This window comes from Somniosus microcephalus, chromosome 18 (genome assembly GCF_052327205.1).
Source record: "Somniosus microcephalus isolate GS21.2 chromosome 18, FLI_Smic_1.0, whole genome shotgun sequence".
Taxonomy (NCBI): Eukaryota; Metazoa; Chordata; class Chondrichthyes; order Squaliformes; family Somniosidae; genus Somniosus; species Somniosus microcephalus.
The window spans coordinates 33951991-33969096 of record NC_141004.1 but is presented as its reverse complement, the minus strand read 5'-3'; the positions used below and the strand labels follow the sequence as shown (position 1 = coordinate 33969096).

General features: G+C 43.0%; 1 protein-coding gene across 3 annotated transcripts in view; it reads left to right on the top strand.

Moving 5' to 3' along the window:
• Positions 1–17106, top strand: part of kif21b (kinesin family member 21B) — a 175791-nt gene that overhangs the window by 70486 nt on the left and 88199 nt on the right. For all 3 annotated transcript variants that reach the window (XR_015081709.1, XR_015081710.1, XM_086011338.1), the window contains exons 5-10: positions 25–159; positions 2012–2167; positions 10964–11079; positions 13229–13424; positions 14351–14540; positions 16386–16449. Coding sequence is in view for 1 of the 3 variants with exons in the window: in XM_086011338.1 (XP_085867464.1) it covers positions 25–159; positions 2012–2167; positions 10964–11079; positions 13229–13424; positions 14351–14540; positions 16386–16449 (857 nt within the window). In the remaining 2 variants the exon portion in view is untranslated. The remainder of the gene's footprint in view (positions 1–24; positions 160–2011; positions 2168–10963; positions 11080–13228; positions 13425–14350; positions 14541–16385; positions 16450–17106) is intronic.

The following is a 17106-nucleotide window of genomic DNA, read 5'->3' as shown; positions in this document are numbered from 1 at the left end:
TACTCCTCTTATCTTGTTTTGCAGATGATACAGTGCTTGAAGCTGGGCGCTCTTGCTCGCACCACTGCAAGCACACAGATGAATGCCGAGAGTTCCCGCTCCCATGCTATTTTCACAATCCACATCTGTCAAATGAGGATCTGCTCCAGCCAAGATATGGTATGTTTCCCAGATATGACTAATGCTGAATAGTAATTCTGGGCTAAAATAAAGGAGTGGTTTCTGCAGTTCAGTGAAGCCTTGCTGGGTGTTGCTGTATTATAAAAGTGCAGCCGATGAAAGATATGCGAGTCTCCTTCCATTGGCACCACTGCTGAGTTTAAAATCCCTGAAGTTTTGGGATCTGACCGCATCGTAGACCTCAAAATGATAACTCTACCATCAGATTAAGGGAACCAGTAAAGTAAACACATGAAACCAATCCTTACACTTAGGGCTGGATTTTCATTAAGCTGTCGGGAAGGAGGCGGGACTACAACTTTCGGGTTTTAGTCCCGCCTCCATCAACGTCCGGCCAATCGACGCGATTTTCCCTTGATTGACCTTGTTGAGCCCGCCCAGTGGGCTCAGCAGGCCAATTAAGGGCCACCCGGCAACAGGTGACGTCACAGACTGAAATTTCATCTGTCAGAGTTTTTGACAGATGAAATATCAGTGTTTCACAGCTGTTTGAAGCTGTCAAACACTGTCAGACTGACTTCTAACCTGAGTCCTTCTACGCAGACTCAGTTAGAAATGTCACCTTGAAGGCTGTCACTTTTGACAGATCGCAACCATTCGGCTTTCAGTTCTGGCTGAATGATGGACTCCCGCAGCCTAGAGGAAGAAAGGCTGTGAAGGTAAGTACAGGTAAGTAAAACTTCTTTACACACTGACACACCAAACACACTACCTTTGCACTCATGCACCCATCACTCACCTGAACACCTACATCGCGACCCCCTCCAAGTCCTTCAACCCGACGGCCCGCCTGCTCTAACCTGGCGTGGTTTGGAGCCGTCGGGAATCCCACACGACACCCCTCAAAATAGGGATTAGGCTAAAAAATTGCCTGTTAACTATCTGTTAACAGGCAGTTAATTGGCACTAATCCCTTCCCGCCTCGGGTCGGCGGGTCCCAGTGCGGGGTGGGTACCCGCCTCCTCTGAAACTTACGTGGAGGCGGGATGGTGTCGGGACCCCCGAATTCGGGATTTTTGCCCCCCACACGTCTGAAAGCCCGCCTCACGGCACCCTGAAAATCTGGCCCTTAGACTCTGTTAAGCAATTTGGTCTACCGATTACATAGCAGATTCCACTGGGACAAGTAAGATTTATAAGGGGGAGAACAGTGACAAAGATCTCTCTTCCTAAACAAGAACAGTGGAAAATGGGCACATCTTAGTAGCAATGAATATTGTGATTTCCTTTTTTTTTTACCATAAGCTCTTTGTTTCACTGAGACCCCTTCATTTGCGATGTAGTATCTCCATTTTATTGATAGTTTCTGCCTTTTTCTGTTTTAACCCACCTTTTTCCTTCGCACACACTTTAGCCTTCATAGCCCAGCATTTAGGCTTGAGCAACTTGCACTAAGATGACATTAAGCTTCACCAGTTAGTTTGTGTTTCAAAGCTATGAAAATCATGTGAATGATACCGAAGGATTTATCGAAAGATTTGTGAGAAAATGAGAATAAAAGCTATTAATAGACACAATAAACATTCAAAACAGTCCTAGCAACAAGAACTTTATCCCATTTTTGAGAAAATCTGAAGTGGGCATTATGCCTTTTTGTGTTAACTGTACTAGATAGAAAGAAAGACTTGATATAGCGCCTTTCATGAATCTGCTGTCTCTGGTGTGTGGGCAATCACTAAGTAATCTTAACTGATACAAAACCATGTTTGCAAATAATTAACTTAATATGTCATACAGATCACTTTGAGATATGTGAAAACCTGAAAGGTGTTAGATAAATGAAAGTCATTCTTTTTAGAAAATTCCACTTAAATCACTGTCTACTCTTCAGGTGAATGGAGTGGCCCATGAATCACAACCAGTGAATGAGTATGAAACACTTACAGCCAAATTCCATTTTGTTGACCTGGCTGGTTCGGAAAGGCTGAAACGCACTGGAGCAACCGGAGAGAGGGCCAAAGAAGGCATTTCTATCAACTGTGGTCTGGTAAGGAGGAAAATCAAAAACTGCTTAATTTCCTCATTCTCTTTTTACCAGCACCTAAATAACCGGAAATTTCTCTTAACCGGCAAAATTCAGGAGTAGGTTCAGGTAAGTTTTACTTCATATTAGTGGCCGTGTAACCGGGGTTCCTGGATCTGTGGCCGTGTAACCGGGGTTCCTGCACCTGTTGCCATGCAACAGGGATGCCTGGATCTGTGGCCGTGTACGGGGCTCTCGTACCTTGGTAAGTGTACCTCTCTGTAATCCGGACTTTTTGATCAACCAGCACCACGCCGGTCCCGTCGGTGCCGGATAAAAAAGAGTTTCCTGTATGTTATCCCAATGTATGGAAAGTTTTTGATATTTCTGGGAGCGTCAGATTGTGTTTCGAATCATTTAGGAACCCGCTCTTTAATGCACTCCTGTAATGAGTCTTTTGTGGTTCATGCTGGTACAAATCCAATAATAATTCTTGTTTTTAAAAAAAAAACCTATAAAAGGAGCATGGGTGCTGTGTTGCATTTATTAGCCTGTCCATAAACTAATATCCACTCTGCTCCTACTCAATGCGCTCCGTGGAATTGAACCATCCCTTTCCTGCAATCTGTAGAGGGAAAGTGCTGGACTACCTGGCACATGTCTGCGACCCCAGCTACACAGGACAGGAACTGCTGCAGGGCAAATACTTGCACTTGCTGCTGTGTCATAACTCCTCACACGCACCATACAGGGAGCTGGAATTACTGGAACAGATTTTAGAGAAATATAAAAACAGCTACTCGGATCACAAAAATACATTTTTATTAATAACAAGATTTGGGGAAAGTATGATTCGTGAAGTAAAAAAAAAGGTGCACAAATCCAGAAAAAGCCAACCGTAGATCCCTACCGTGTTTTCGTGGATGCTGCTGTACTGTTTCTAAATGCTTATTTTCAAATAATTTCATTGGGTTGTTTTTACAAACAAAGCACTGGCAGGAAGTGTTTGTTTTTGAATTAGTGTTTTCATCTTGCTAATGACCTCATTGTACTGCTGACTGCAGGCCTGCTCACCTGTGGAGAGTGGGCAGTTTGTTAGAAAAGAGAGTGTGCGGGGTTCTATGTAATTAGAAGCAAGGCAAAATTGTACTTTGAGTCATTTACACAGCATGACTGCAACTGTTTGACACGCTCATGATCATCCTTATTTTCTCTTCTTTCTAAAGAGGTCTGCATTGTGCTGGTTAGAAGGGGATGGAGAACCTTTAATATAAATTGAGATTTTCATTGGCCTCCTTCCACAGGTAACCATGGTGCATTATCGGAGCAACTTTGTAATAGAAACAAGTTGCATTTTGAAACTATGGACACTTGCCAATTACAAACTACAGACAGCCCTCAATGTACCAAGTCCATTTGCAACTTAAAACACGGGACACGCAGCTAAGTGTGAGGCAGCAATGGGTGAAAGAAACGGCTTTTGTGGAATGGTGATCCCATTACCTAGTATCCATAGCGGCAGAGAAACCGCTGTATCTCTGGGATTGAAGACTTGCATCTTTCCCGCCTCCAGCCCAGTGACGCCATCCCCACCGCCGCAGCAAGCCGGGACCAGCTCTTCGGGACTCTGGGGAATAATGAGCTACATGAGCACAGGTGTTGGAATCAATCGAGGGGAGGGGGTCTCGGGAGTCGGAGGGAGCTCAGGCATAGGCAACCTGGGGGAGTCGGGAGGTAGTTCAGGAGTTGCCAATTAAGGGGCCTCAGTAGTCGAGATTCAGGGTGAGCGGAAGATTGGGGGCTCCAGGGAAGAGGGAGCCTGGGGGCTCGGGAGATATGGAGACTGGGGAATGAGGGCTCAGGAGAGATGGAGACTGGGAAATGAGGGTTACGGGAGAAATGGCGAGACTGGGGAATTGGGGCTTAGGTTGAGATGGGAAATGGGGGCTAGGGAGAGATGGAGACTGGGGAATGAGGGTTAGAACATAAGAACATAAGAAATAGGAGCAGGAGTAGGCCAATCGGCCCCTCGAGCCTGCTCCACCATTCAATAAGATCATGGCTGATCTGATCCTAACCTCAAATCTTCTATCACTGTGCATCCACCCGAACCCATGTGATCTCCCGGGAGAGGCGAAAAACCAGATAAAGACCCAATGGCCAATTTGGGAGAAAAAAATCTGGGAAATTCCTCTGACCCATCTAGGCGATCGAAATTCTTCCAGGAGATCACTCTGTCCCTATATTTTCTACAGTACTTACCTTCTGTAAAGGCGATCTCCACCCCAGCCAGGAACAGGAATAAAACCATCTCCTGAAATCTAACACAGAATTAGAACACAGTAGGAGCAGAACCAGGCTACACGGCCCCTGGGCCCGCTCCACTACCCACAGGGCCATGACCATTCCGAACCTAGACTCGTCCAATTTCCTGCCCGCTCCCCGTAACCCTTAATTCCCTTTACTTCTAGGAAACTATCTATTTCTGTTTTACTGGGGAATTGGGGCTTAGGTTGAGATGGGGAATGTGGGCTCATGATTAGGTGTCTTGTGATCATATGTCACATGGCCAGATGTCATGTGGCCAGAACATCATGTGATCAAACCTCCAGGAATGCCTCCAACCAGAGTTGGCAACACTAGACATCTCACTCCGCCAGTATGTCAGGTACTTATGACCTGCTAACAGCCCCCTACCCACCCACCTGCACTTCAAAACATTAGCTGCCGCAGCGCACAGGGAGGGGTTCCCAGGCATGGGTCTGCAGGACATTAATCCCCTCCCCAGTTTGGCTGGGATCTCCCAGGCACTCCGGCCCCTACAGCAGCCACCTTGCCCTGTGCAGCATGCCAACGTAGCAGATCCCAGGATCAGGACATCCCTCCCTCAATGGAAAAGAACCCCGTGATGGCAATGAACTGGGAAATCCAGTGAACAGAAAATGAACTGCAATCACATCCTGTTGGCAGGGCACCAGAATTCAGCACGATCCCAGGTGAGGGCAAAAATAAAAGAAGGAACACTGCAGGAGATACAGGCAATCCCTGGATATTTGGCTCATCCGGTTTACTGTACATACAGTGACTATTTTGAAAATCAGGGCACCTGATGCAAGTCCCTTAGGTGTCCCTAATTTACAGGTGTCACTCTATTATGGGGTGACGACATCTCACTCGGTAGGCGTGGCCAGTGCCACTCGGCTATCCTGATGCTATGCAGCTGGAATTGTATAATAAGCCCCATATATGCTTGATCAAAGTGAGTCAAGGATTTCAAGTGACTTAACGCTATATTAATTCAAAAGGAAAATTGTTGCCATTCCACAATCCCTGTAGAAAGCCTGATGTGGGTGTGGGTGCTCCGGGCACCTGTTGTAGGGGAGAAGGGGGTAAATCGCCCAAAAAGGTGCACAGAACAATGTGAAATTGTATTAAAATGTTCTCATTCGATTGGAGATAACATTGTTTTGAAGATAACATTGCAATGTTATTAGCCCAATCACATTGCTCTTTTGAATGGGAATCTTGAAACCTTCAGAGAAAATGGCCCCGATTTTCTACGGGGTGGCGGGACGGTGAGGTTAAGGCCAAAAATGGATGAAGACCCTGGCAAGGCCGGGGATGCGGAGGTCCTGCCGATTTTAACGGCAGGACCTCATTAACATTTTTTAGCACCGTTTTCCACCTGGCAGCCGGCCAAAGGGACAGCCTGGCTAGCGTGGGGGAGGGTTCATCAGTGGCAGGAGGCTGCAGCCGAAGACCCTTGGGGATGGTCCCTGGCAATTGGGAGGTTGGAGAGGCCCGCACTCAGGAGGGCTGCGGGGAGGTCGGCAATCCGGCTGGGAGGTAGGGAGGCTGGCAGTGTGGGCTGGGGGAGGCCGAAGGCTTCCTCGAGAGGTCTGGGGGGAGCACTCCCGCTCTTCCGGGCCCACAATGAATGCTGAAAGAGGTACTTGGCTTGTGGCAACAGCAGCTCCCGCCCTTTCACTGCCGAATTTCCCGACCCCTGGGAAACCCGTGCAGCAAAATTAAATTAAAAATTGGGCTCCCAGTTGCACTGTGGGAGATACTCTGACATTCCGATATCTGCCACTGTTTATAAAAAATAAAAAAAAGCGGCGTGCGCAATGTGGTGTTGCGTGTATTTCACTTTTTAACCCCCCCCCCCCCCCCCCCAACCCGTTGTGGGTTTAATATCGAGACCAATGAGCTAAAGGAAGGGTGGAACATTTTTTTTGTTTATATTCCAAATATCAAATAGCTTATTATTTCAAATGTATAATTTATAAATCAGCCTTTTAAATGATAATCTTTCTGTGAACAATTCAAACTAAGGAAAGTTAAGGAAATCTATAAAACGGATTATCCTTGGAGTGGTATATTAACTTGTGCTGCTTTCTAATGGAGAATAATGACCGTGCCTCTGTATGGCAGGATTATGTCCTATTTGTTTTATTAATTGGAAGGTTAAAGGTGATTGGATTGCAGGAATTGAAAATAATGAAACCAGATCGATGAATTCCCAACATAGATGTATATTATAGTAGTCTACATAAAAGGACTAAATATTAAATGTCTTTTGTGGGCTGAGCATAGGAAGGCTTTTGTTTCCAACCAGTTCTTCAGAGGAGTCAAAGAACTGAGACACAAACCCTCAAGGGAGGTGGTAACATTAATAAATAACAATAGATATAGTTAGACTTCTATCTAAGGATAGTCAGGTATGAATTGAAGTACTGACATTGGCTCTTGGGTGTATCCAAGTTTGGCACTTCCCATTGGGTCATCCAAGAGAAGAGAATAGAGTTAGGGTGGGGGAGAAAATAGGAGAAGCACTAATCCCCACACGAGCATCAATGTTTTACTCACCATATGATCCGTTGTCGTTTGTGTGTTTTAAGGTAAATGCTGGTGTGTTGAAATTTTAAAAAATTGCTTTTAACATTGCCTTTTTTAACCATTACTCTTGCAATGCATTTTTGAGCAAGGTATCGTCATTGTGATTAAGTTAGGTTATGCTCTATCATGCTTTCAACAAGATTTAAGTTTGGGTCTTTCACGCCTGTTTATAGAATGGTTTTTCACAAATGACCTGTACTTGAGTTTCCAGTTATGATTCACTGCCTATACAATTATGTGAAATAACATCTAATAATCAGCAATTGGATACAAAATTCAAGAATTTATAAACAAGAGTACCTCAGGAAAGGCTCTCAAACATTGTATTTGTCAGCTTTATCTTGATATCCAGTGGTTCTCTAAGTTCTCAAAAGAAATGAAGAGTTTGTGGAAGTACATAGTTCTGAATTAGCATATTTTATCATTCCTATCTGTGATTGGCTGTACCTTTTAAAGTTTAAAAATTTAAATCTTACCCTTTGCAGTTGCTGTGATGCATTCATTGCTCCAGGTCAGTGCATCACTTGCAGTACAGGTGTGTGTGTGTGTGTGTGTGAAATCTGAATATCTAAAAATGTATTGTTTACATGGCTCAGTATGGAGAAGGTCAAATGAGAGATTGAGAGAACATGAAATCAGCAACCGTCCTCCTGACAGTAATGGAGCGTGATATCTCCAGGCTGTCATCTGGTTTTAGCAATTTTGAGCTAATTATTAACTATATTTTGTTTTAGATATTTTTTTTTTTAAAATTGCTATATAAATTATTTCAGTTGTACAAAATATGGAGCAAATACAGTGGGGGAGAAAGAACATAAAAAGTCACAGAATTAAGGCTTGGTGATATTTTAAATGTTGCCTAATACATCATTTTCAAAGCACATTTAGAAGCCATTAACTGGCTAATTATGCACAGAGCACTTAGAATGTCAGAATTATTATTGATCTGTTCAAAATGTATTTTGTTGTTTTGGACATCTGAAGTGACATGTGGCCGCCATCCTCTATTCCCAGACTAAACATTTCCCTGAAAATCTGTGAAAGGATTTTGATCCATTTGCAGCATAACTAAACAGCATTAAACTGGAGACACACCAACAATAACTTCATTATCTCCCTCACCCCACCCAACTCTCTTTAGCGGCAGTGCTGCCAAGAGTGGAAGTGACACAAATGGTCAATTATGCTGACTGGTTTGGGGGGAAAAAAGTCTCCCATTAGATGGCAGAGATTTAAAAAAATTATTATTGTAGCCAATTGTTATTGGACACTGGTTTTTGAATGTATATTTATAGACTGGCCATTCCCCATCTCCGAGCACTGGCACAGAAGTTTACTCAAAATAGTTTTTGAAAATAATGTTATAATGTGCCCAGAGGTCCAACAGACCACTTGAGTACCGTCTCCAACCTGACGATGTAAAGTTACTGTATTGCACACTTGCATGCATGACCTGGATATTGTAATACAGAGTAGAATTTCTAAATTTGCCGATAACACCAAACTTGGGGGTGTGGCAAACAGTGAAATGATACCAATCGACTACAACAGGACATAGAAAGGCTAGCAGATTGGGCAGACGAGTGGCAGATGGAATTTAATACAGAGAAGTGTGAGGTGATGCATTTTGGCAGAAGGAACAGGGAGAGGCAATATACACTTAATGGCACAGTTTTAAAGAGTGTGCAGGGACAGAGGGACCTGGGAGTTAATGTGCATAGGTCCCTGAAGGTGGCAGGGCATCTTGAGAGAGTGGTTAGCAAAGCATATGGGATCTTGGGCTTCATAAATAGAGGTATTGAGTACAAAAGTAAAGAAGTTATGCTGAACCTTTATAAAGCGCTGGTTAGGCCACAACTGGAGTATTGCGTCCAGTTCTGGCCACCACACTTTAGGAAGGATGTGAAGGCTCTTGAGAGGGTGCAGAGGAGATTTACCAGAATGGTTCTGGGGATGGGGGATCTTGGCTACAAGGGCAGGTTGGAGAAGCTAGATTTGTTTTCATTAGAGCAATGGAGGTTGAGGGGTGATTTGATAGAGATGTACAAGATTATGATGGGTTTGGATAGGTTAGACGGGGGAAAGCTGTTCCCACTAGTTGATGGTACAAGGACTAGGGGACACAGACTTAAGGTTTTGGCTAAGAGATACAGGGGGGACATGAGGAAAAACTTTTTTATGCAGCAAGTGGTGAGGACCTGGAACTCGCTGCCGACGGAAGTGGTGGAAGCGGAAACACTCAATGTTTTCAAGGGAGACTGGATAGGCACTTGAGGGAAATAAACTTGCAGGGCTACGGGGATAGAGCGGGGGTATGGAACTGATTGGATTGCTCCACAGAGAGCCGGCACGGACTCGATGGGCCGAATGGCCTCCTTCTGTGCCGCTATGACTCTATGGGGTTCCACCAGGGAATTGCGGATATAGTTTGAGGATTAAAACTGTCGCCATCCCTCTAACTTTAGATTGTTACTTTGTGTTTGTTGACACGTGTAGTGTCCCCTTTACTTTTAATGAATGCGGGTTCTTGCACTACTGCGCAGTGAGATGTTCACTTCCAAACACTAGGAAAAAATTATTGAAGGCATGTTAGAGTATTATCTTTCAAAGGGCAGCCATACTCGCGTATTCCAAGATTGCATTAGATTTTTTATAGAAAGGAAATTTAAATCAGTGGAAGGTTATGGAGGGGGCAAAGCAGGGTTTAATTGAGCAAGAGTTTTCAATAACTGGATGGGAGTGTTTTTGTATACTTTTAATGTCATTTTTATAGATATAACCTGCATATTTTCAAACAATTTTCAGTCCTGGCTGCTGTGCCAATAAAGCAACATTTCAAAAAGTAATTCATTGGTTAATGAAATGCTTTGGGATGTCCCGAGGACATGAAAGATGCCATATAAAATTGCAAGTTATTTTCTTTACTGTGAAAATTAGCCAGTGGCGGAGGAGGTTAGTAATTTTGGCGGCGCAGTACTCACTGGACTCTGATTTAGAGTATGCCTGTGTTAACATGTGGGTTAAATGGCACTCAAACTTGACAACTAAATGGAGTGCTTTGTAGTAGCAGACTCCTTCATCGTTTTGGGAGTGGAGAGCTAAAAAAGATATTGGAGATTATCCTGCACAGTGAACTGTGCCCTCAGCTATACTGATGGTGGCCTGTGTAAAAAGCCTAGTGGTTGGATCTATTGAAAGATGATGGGTAGGGGTAAAGATAAAAGTGAGGATATAAAGAGAGGGCGATGTTCTCCTATCAAATAAGCAAATTACACCGGTACAAGTGGAATACACGATGTCACATGACTGTATTGTAGAAAAAAATGTTCCTGACTGAAAAGTCCTGTAGTACATGTGACACATGCATTGCTACGATGGATTCTACTTCGGCTTACTTCAATATTTCATAGCTTGTCCATTATCAGTTCAGTGTTCTCATGGGACATAAATCGTACATCATGCTTCCTCATCAAACCTCTATTTTAACCTTGTCTCCCACTTACAAGTTGTTTCTTCAGAAATTGAATATCCCAATTTGCCAAATGCTGTCAATTCAGCAGCTGTGAATAGTACCACCCAGTGGCACTTTATGTTAAAGCAGCCCTTTTCTGATTGTTATTTAGTGTAATTACAGAATTTAAAGTGCTGTGCTTTGTTATTTTGTCATTTCTGTGTCTCAATATAGTGCATGTTGTTCTCTTTTTCTAGAATGCACTTTGTAGAAATACATTTTAACATGAAGAGTTCCTGAACACAGATCTAACGGAACTGTAGCCGTTCAAATCTTAGATAAGGGAAATCACCTTGGTGATGTGCGGCATTGATAAAATCATAGGTTTAAATTAACCCCCCCAGAATAATAAGCAATTGTCTTTTGCAATTAATGCGTCTCTTGTTTTTCCCTTTGACCTTTGACTGAAGCTGTCACTGGGAAATGTCATCAGTGCATTGGGAGACCAAAGCAAGAAGAGTAATCATGTGCCATACAGGGACTCCAAGCTGACGAGACTTCTTCAAGACTCACTGGGCGGAAACAGGTACAGGAGAACAAGTGATCTACATAGTAAAGGAAGTAAAGATCTGTCTTGTATTGCTCGTCTGTGAGACGTGATTTACAAAATAAAATCAAAAACCTAATTTATATCACTGGCTTAAAGGCAGTTTCAAAGCAGCGGTTTTCAGTCAATATAGTCAACAAAGTATCTTAAACTCTCTTCCAGGCAATATATAAATTAGGGGGAATTGCACATCTGCTACCATCTGAATATTGTTACACTACCAACCATAAACTTTAAATGGAATTTTTTTGGGAACAACAGCGGTTGAAAATTGTAAGAAGCTAACTTGTTCAGAATGAGGCTGTTGAACACAAAGGTCAGGGAGCAGTGGAGAGAATCTTTTCCAGAAGTAGAGGGTGAGAGTAGTGGGACTAAGAAAAGTAGGTGGTGTGGGTGGTAAGGGAGGCGCCAAAGTGGTCAAAATAGTCTTATTGGTGATTGAGACCTCCGAGATGGAGATGCTGCATAAGATGGCGAGATTGAGGGGTTACGTGTGGTTGGGATAGTTTGTGGAGTGAGATTGAGTGAGGGCAGGAGAGCAGCCTAGGGGAGCTTAGATGCAGGTTAAAATCACAGATGACGGTGCAGAGGCTAAGAGGGGAGGTCTTGTTCATGAAGTCACCGTAGGGTTTGGGAGGATATTTTAACGTGTGAGGCAGGACAAATGGAAAAAGCTGAGTTGCTTTGAAGAAAATGGATAAAAAGCCAAGTTTGGACTTAAAGATAAAAGCTACATCATCACCTGGGCAGTTTGAGCGGTGCAAGTGATGGAATATGTAGCTAGGTAGGGAGAATTTGCTGAGGTGGAAAGAGTTGCCACCTGTATATCAGGGTTAGAATGTTAATAGATTCAACCGCACTGACTTTGTGGATGGCAAGGGCCTTATTTGTGAGGGAGCAAACATTGTGGAGGACGATATGGAGTAGGAAAATGGTTATTGATTATTCAGTGAGTTTAGGGAAGGATGACGGAAGAAATAAGGGGAACAGGTTAGAGAGATGAACCCCCAATAAGTGAGCTGGTTGGAATGGTGATCAGGAACAGAGGATAAGACAATTGGAGTGCTGCTCTGCATGAACCAGTGATGGGTGCCACAATGGGTGTGTTGGACAATACAAAGGGAAGTGCGGGGTCAGGTACGTGAACCTGGGATGGCAGCAGAAGAGAAAGTAAGTTGGGGAATAAATGGTGAAAGAGGAGAGGGATTAAGGGGGCTTGGTGCTGGAGAAGGAGGCGATGTGATGGGGCATGGCAGAATGAGATGACGAGGAAGACAGAGCAGGGCCAGGAAGTGGCTGAAGAGGGATGGGGGCCCGGGTCCATAGTGCAAGCCAAATGGACACAGTGGGAGATGTTGGAATACGTCAACCAGAGCTAAGCATAATGAAAAAGATTCTTAGAGTAGGGACTTGGTAAAAGGATGTAACCAGTCCAGTACGCCAAGAGTCTGGACCTGTCTTGAGTGTGTGACCTTAAGACAATCGGTCATGGAGAAGGGAAGTGTGTAGGTGTTGAGTGGAGTTTGATCCTGCAACTGTTGGAAGTACAGGAATTGATCCAAGAGCTGTTGGAGGACTAGAGTATGGGCCAGAAGTTCCTGAAGGAGCTTCAGTCCACGAGTGGTCAGGGGAGCGATGTTTGATCCAGTACCCAGGGGAAAAGTGGAGTTTGATCAGGAGGCCAGTGGTGAAGCAGACTGAAGCTTAAAAAATCAGGTACAGGATGAAGTCCAGGAAATTGGCAGGGGATGTATCATTGAAATATATTCCATAATGGAAATAAGTAGTGCTTTTTTTTACCAATAGAGGTACATTGATTAATATTCCCCATGATTATATTGAACACAGCAAAATTTGCTAAAATGTGATTCATCTACATCTTTATATCTTCCTAGAAAAATGTCTCAAGTCTAATTGGGTATATATACTTCTGGGAACACTTACTCTAGTCCTTAAATTGACAATTTCAGACTTTTCAAGCTCAAAAATGGTTTTTCAGAAGGGCACTAGTGGAGGTAATTGCAGAGAAATTGGTTTTTTTCTACTAATTTGAATGTAAATCCTTTGACACAGTTGCAGCACTTTCCCAGTTGTATTAAAGGATTGACAATTACTCTCTTCCTTGCAGTCGAACCATCATGATTGCTTGCATAAGCCCATCTGATCGTGACTTCATGGAAACTCTCAACACCCTCAAATACGCAAACCGAGCCCGTAATATCAAGAACAAAGTTGTGGTTAATCAAGACAAGACCAGTCAGCAGATCAGTGCCCTGCGAGCTGAGATTGTTCGACTTCAGATGGAGCTGATGGAGTACAAGACGGTAAGAAATGTGGGCCATGAATCCTGGAGGAGCAGTGGCTCCGGTGTCTTTCACCACCAGAAGTCCAAAGGATGTAATGCTTTTCCTTAATGGATTCAGTACAAATTAGGGTTTGATTGGCACACAAAATGCTGCTCTGTCACAAATGTGAGTCACACTTTGGATTTTCACATACATGTAATAACATTTTAGTCATAAGTCGTAAAATCACATTGGATAAGCATTAATTTAATTATTTTCAGTAGACTAAAGGAGTAGACCTGCTTATTTGCATTAATGGACAGATACAGCACTTTGCAAAATGAGCTCTGGTTCACCAAAACTTTGCTTGCAATAAACATTATTATAAACACAGAATCTATTTATAAGGGTATGGTAGCACAGTGGTTATGTTACTGGATTATTAATGCAGAGGCCTGGGCTAATGATTCAGAGACATCAGTTCAAATCCTACCACAGTAGCTGGGGAATTTAAATTCAGTTAATTAAATAAATCTGGAATAAAAAGCTAGTATCAGTAATGGTGACCATTAAAGAAGGAAATCTGCTGCCCTTACCCAGTCTGGCCTATATGTGACTCCAGACCCACAGCAATGTGGTTGACTCTTAACTGCCCTCTGAAATGGTGGCTCACCACCACCTTCTCAAGGGCAGTTAGGGATGGGCAATAAATGCTGGTCTTGCCAGCAACGCCCACATCCCGTGAAAGAATAGGTAAAAAAATATTAACCCTTGCACTGCATGGACATTTATACACCATATCCAAAAAAAAAAGGACAACTTCATTAGCAAGTTTATTTGTGTTTTGTCATAGTGGCTGTCATATGTTGTGAAAATTTGTGCGACTCAAATACTCTGATCTCCTTCACTGCTCAAAGGGTTAATGAAGGCACTGTTATTAAGTCATTTCTGCTCGTCTTTTTAAGGGGAAACGAGTCATTGGTGAGGATGGTTCTGAAGGTTACAATGACATATGCCATGAAAATGCAATGCTACAGAAAGAAAACGACACACTGAGAATGAGAGTAAAAGCCATGCAAGAAACGATTGATGCCCTAAATAACAGAGTGACACAGCTCTTGAGTAATGAAGCTACTCAGATAATAGCCAGCGCAGGTAAAATTTAACTCATTCATTGTCGTGTGGGCTGAGTCTTCTGATGAGATGTCGTTTTACTTTTAATAGCCAATTCTCGCCACTGTCCAGCGAAGCAGTCTGACATGCTCAGTTGTGGTATCATTAGGAGGTTTGATACTTTTGCTTTTATTCACTTACTCAGTTTCTGATTTTAAGGCCTCCTTCTTGGAACAAAGTGGCCATTGGTTTGTCAGTTTCGTGGCAGTGGGATTTCAGGTGATGGCTTGTATCAGAACTGGAATTCTGGTTTACCAAAGGCATAGTAGGTGGAGGATTCCCAGGTTAAAATCCTGTTATCATATTGTGCTAATTTGTTTCTTTATAATACAGTCCAGGAGCTAAAAGCTGTTGGACTAGTAATGTTTGATTGAATGAGTCATCATAAGTGTGACTAAGATCAATGGCTATGATGGGACTTTTTAAAAAGTTATGTTTTAATAAGACAGGTGGCCAGTGGCCCGTAATCAATTCAAATCAAATGGTTTCAGGAAATATGTTTTATTGCAGTAATTTACTGAATTAATTGTGCTTTGTATCTGACGCTTTAAATTGTTAGTCAGCAATTGCCACCAATTGATTGTGATGAATAAATCATCGCCTCTTCTGATTACCCATCTTCTATTCTACTACTTTTATGTAATCTTTGAGTAAATTTGTGAAATGAAGCTCTTAGCTAATGATTGACTGATACCTGTATTTATTGAACAGTTAATCCAGATTACTGATCGACTGGGAGAATTGCCTGGGTCTTGTTACTGCTGACAGAAGCATTTCTTGACAGAAGCATTTCTTTACAGAAGTGGGAGTTACTGCTTGTGTCTATTGCTTGGACTTAAAGCAATAAGTGTAGTTGCTGTACAAACTGCATGGAGTACTTAAACTAGCATGCCATGATGCAATACTTATAAGAGATTTAAATCGTGTTTCATGATAACTGCACCATTGGAGGTAACCCTATAACGTAAATGACTTGTCCATGTAGCTACGCTTAACAAAAAAAGCATGCATGTGGATCTTTGCCAAAGCATTGCTTTCATAAGAACATAAGAAATAGGAGCAGGAGTTGGCATTTGGCCCTTCAAGCCTGCTCCGCCATTCAATAAGATCATGGCTGATCTTCCAGCTCATCTCCACTTTCCTGCACTATCCCCATATCCCTTGATTCCCTTAATCAAAAATCTATCGATCTCTTTCATGAATATACTCAACGACTGAACCTTCACAGCCCTCTGGGGTAGAGAATTCCAAAGATTCACCACCCTCTGGGTGAAGAAATTTCTCCTCATCTCAGTCCTGAATGGCCGACCCCTTATTCTGAGACTGTGACCCCTGGTTCTAGACTCCCCAGCCAGGGGGAACATCCTCCCTGCATCTACCCTGTCAAGCCCTGTAAGAATTTTGTATATTTCAATGAGATCATTTCTCATCCTTCTAAACTCTAGAGAATATAGTCCGAGTCCACTCAATCTCTCCTCATAGGACAATCCCCCCCCATCCCAGGAACCAGTCTGGTGAACCTTCGTTGCACTCCCTCTATGGCAAGTATATCCTTCCTTAGGTAAGGAGACCAAAACGTACTCCAGGTGTGGTCTCACCAGGGCCCTATATAATTGCAGTAAGACGTCTTTACTCTTATATTCAAATCCTCTTGTAATAATGGCCACCATACCATTTGCTTTCCTAATTGCTTGCTGTACCTGCTTGTTAACTTTCAGTGATGCGTGTACAAGGACACCCAGGTCCCTCTGAACACCAACATTTCCCAATCTCTCACTTTGTTTTATGTATCTAAATGGTTCACTGTCTTTTCTATTTTCTCCGCAGGAGATGGCAATGAAGAAATAGGTGCATTAATTCAAAATTATATTCGAGAAATACAGGATCTCAGGTTGGTCCATGAACTTAAAACAATGCACCTTATGTATGTTGCTATTGACTGCCCCTCCCCCTGCCCCACCCTCACAGCTTATTAGAAAAAAATCTAGTAGCAAGGCATCCTCTAGCTACTTTGCTGCTCTCACAGTTCACCATTTTATTGCTTGAGATCCAGCAAAACTATGACTGGCGGTGCTGAGTTTTAACTGTCATTAGGGCTCCCCTAAAATCAAAATGTGGTTAGTGAAACTGGATAGTACAGTAAATCAGAATGCTATCCTTTCACCTCTGTTTAAACCCAGCTCATAGAAACATACAAACATAGAAGATAGGAGCAGGAGTAGGTCATTCGGCCCCTTGAGCCTGTTCCGCCATTTAATGAGATCATGGCTGATCATCCAAATTCAGTACCCTGTCCCTGCTTTCTACCCATATCCTTTGATCCCTTTAGCCTTAAGAAATATATCTAACTCCTCCTTGAATATATTTAATGAATTGGCCTCAACTGCCTTCTGTGGTAGAGAATTCCACAGGTTCACCACTCTCTGGGTGAAGAAATTCCTCCTCATCTCTGTCCTAAATAGCTTACCCCTTATCCTTAGACTGTGACCCCTGGTTCTGGACTCCCCCGCCATCGGGAACATCCTTCCTGCATCTAGTCTGTCTAGTC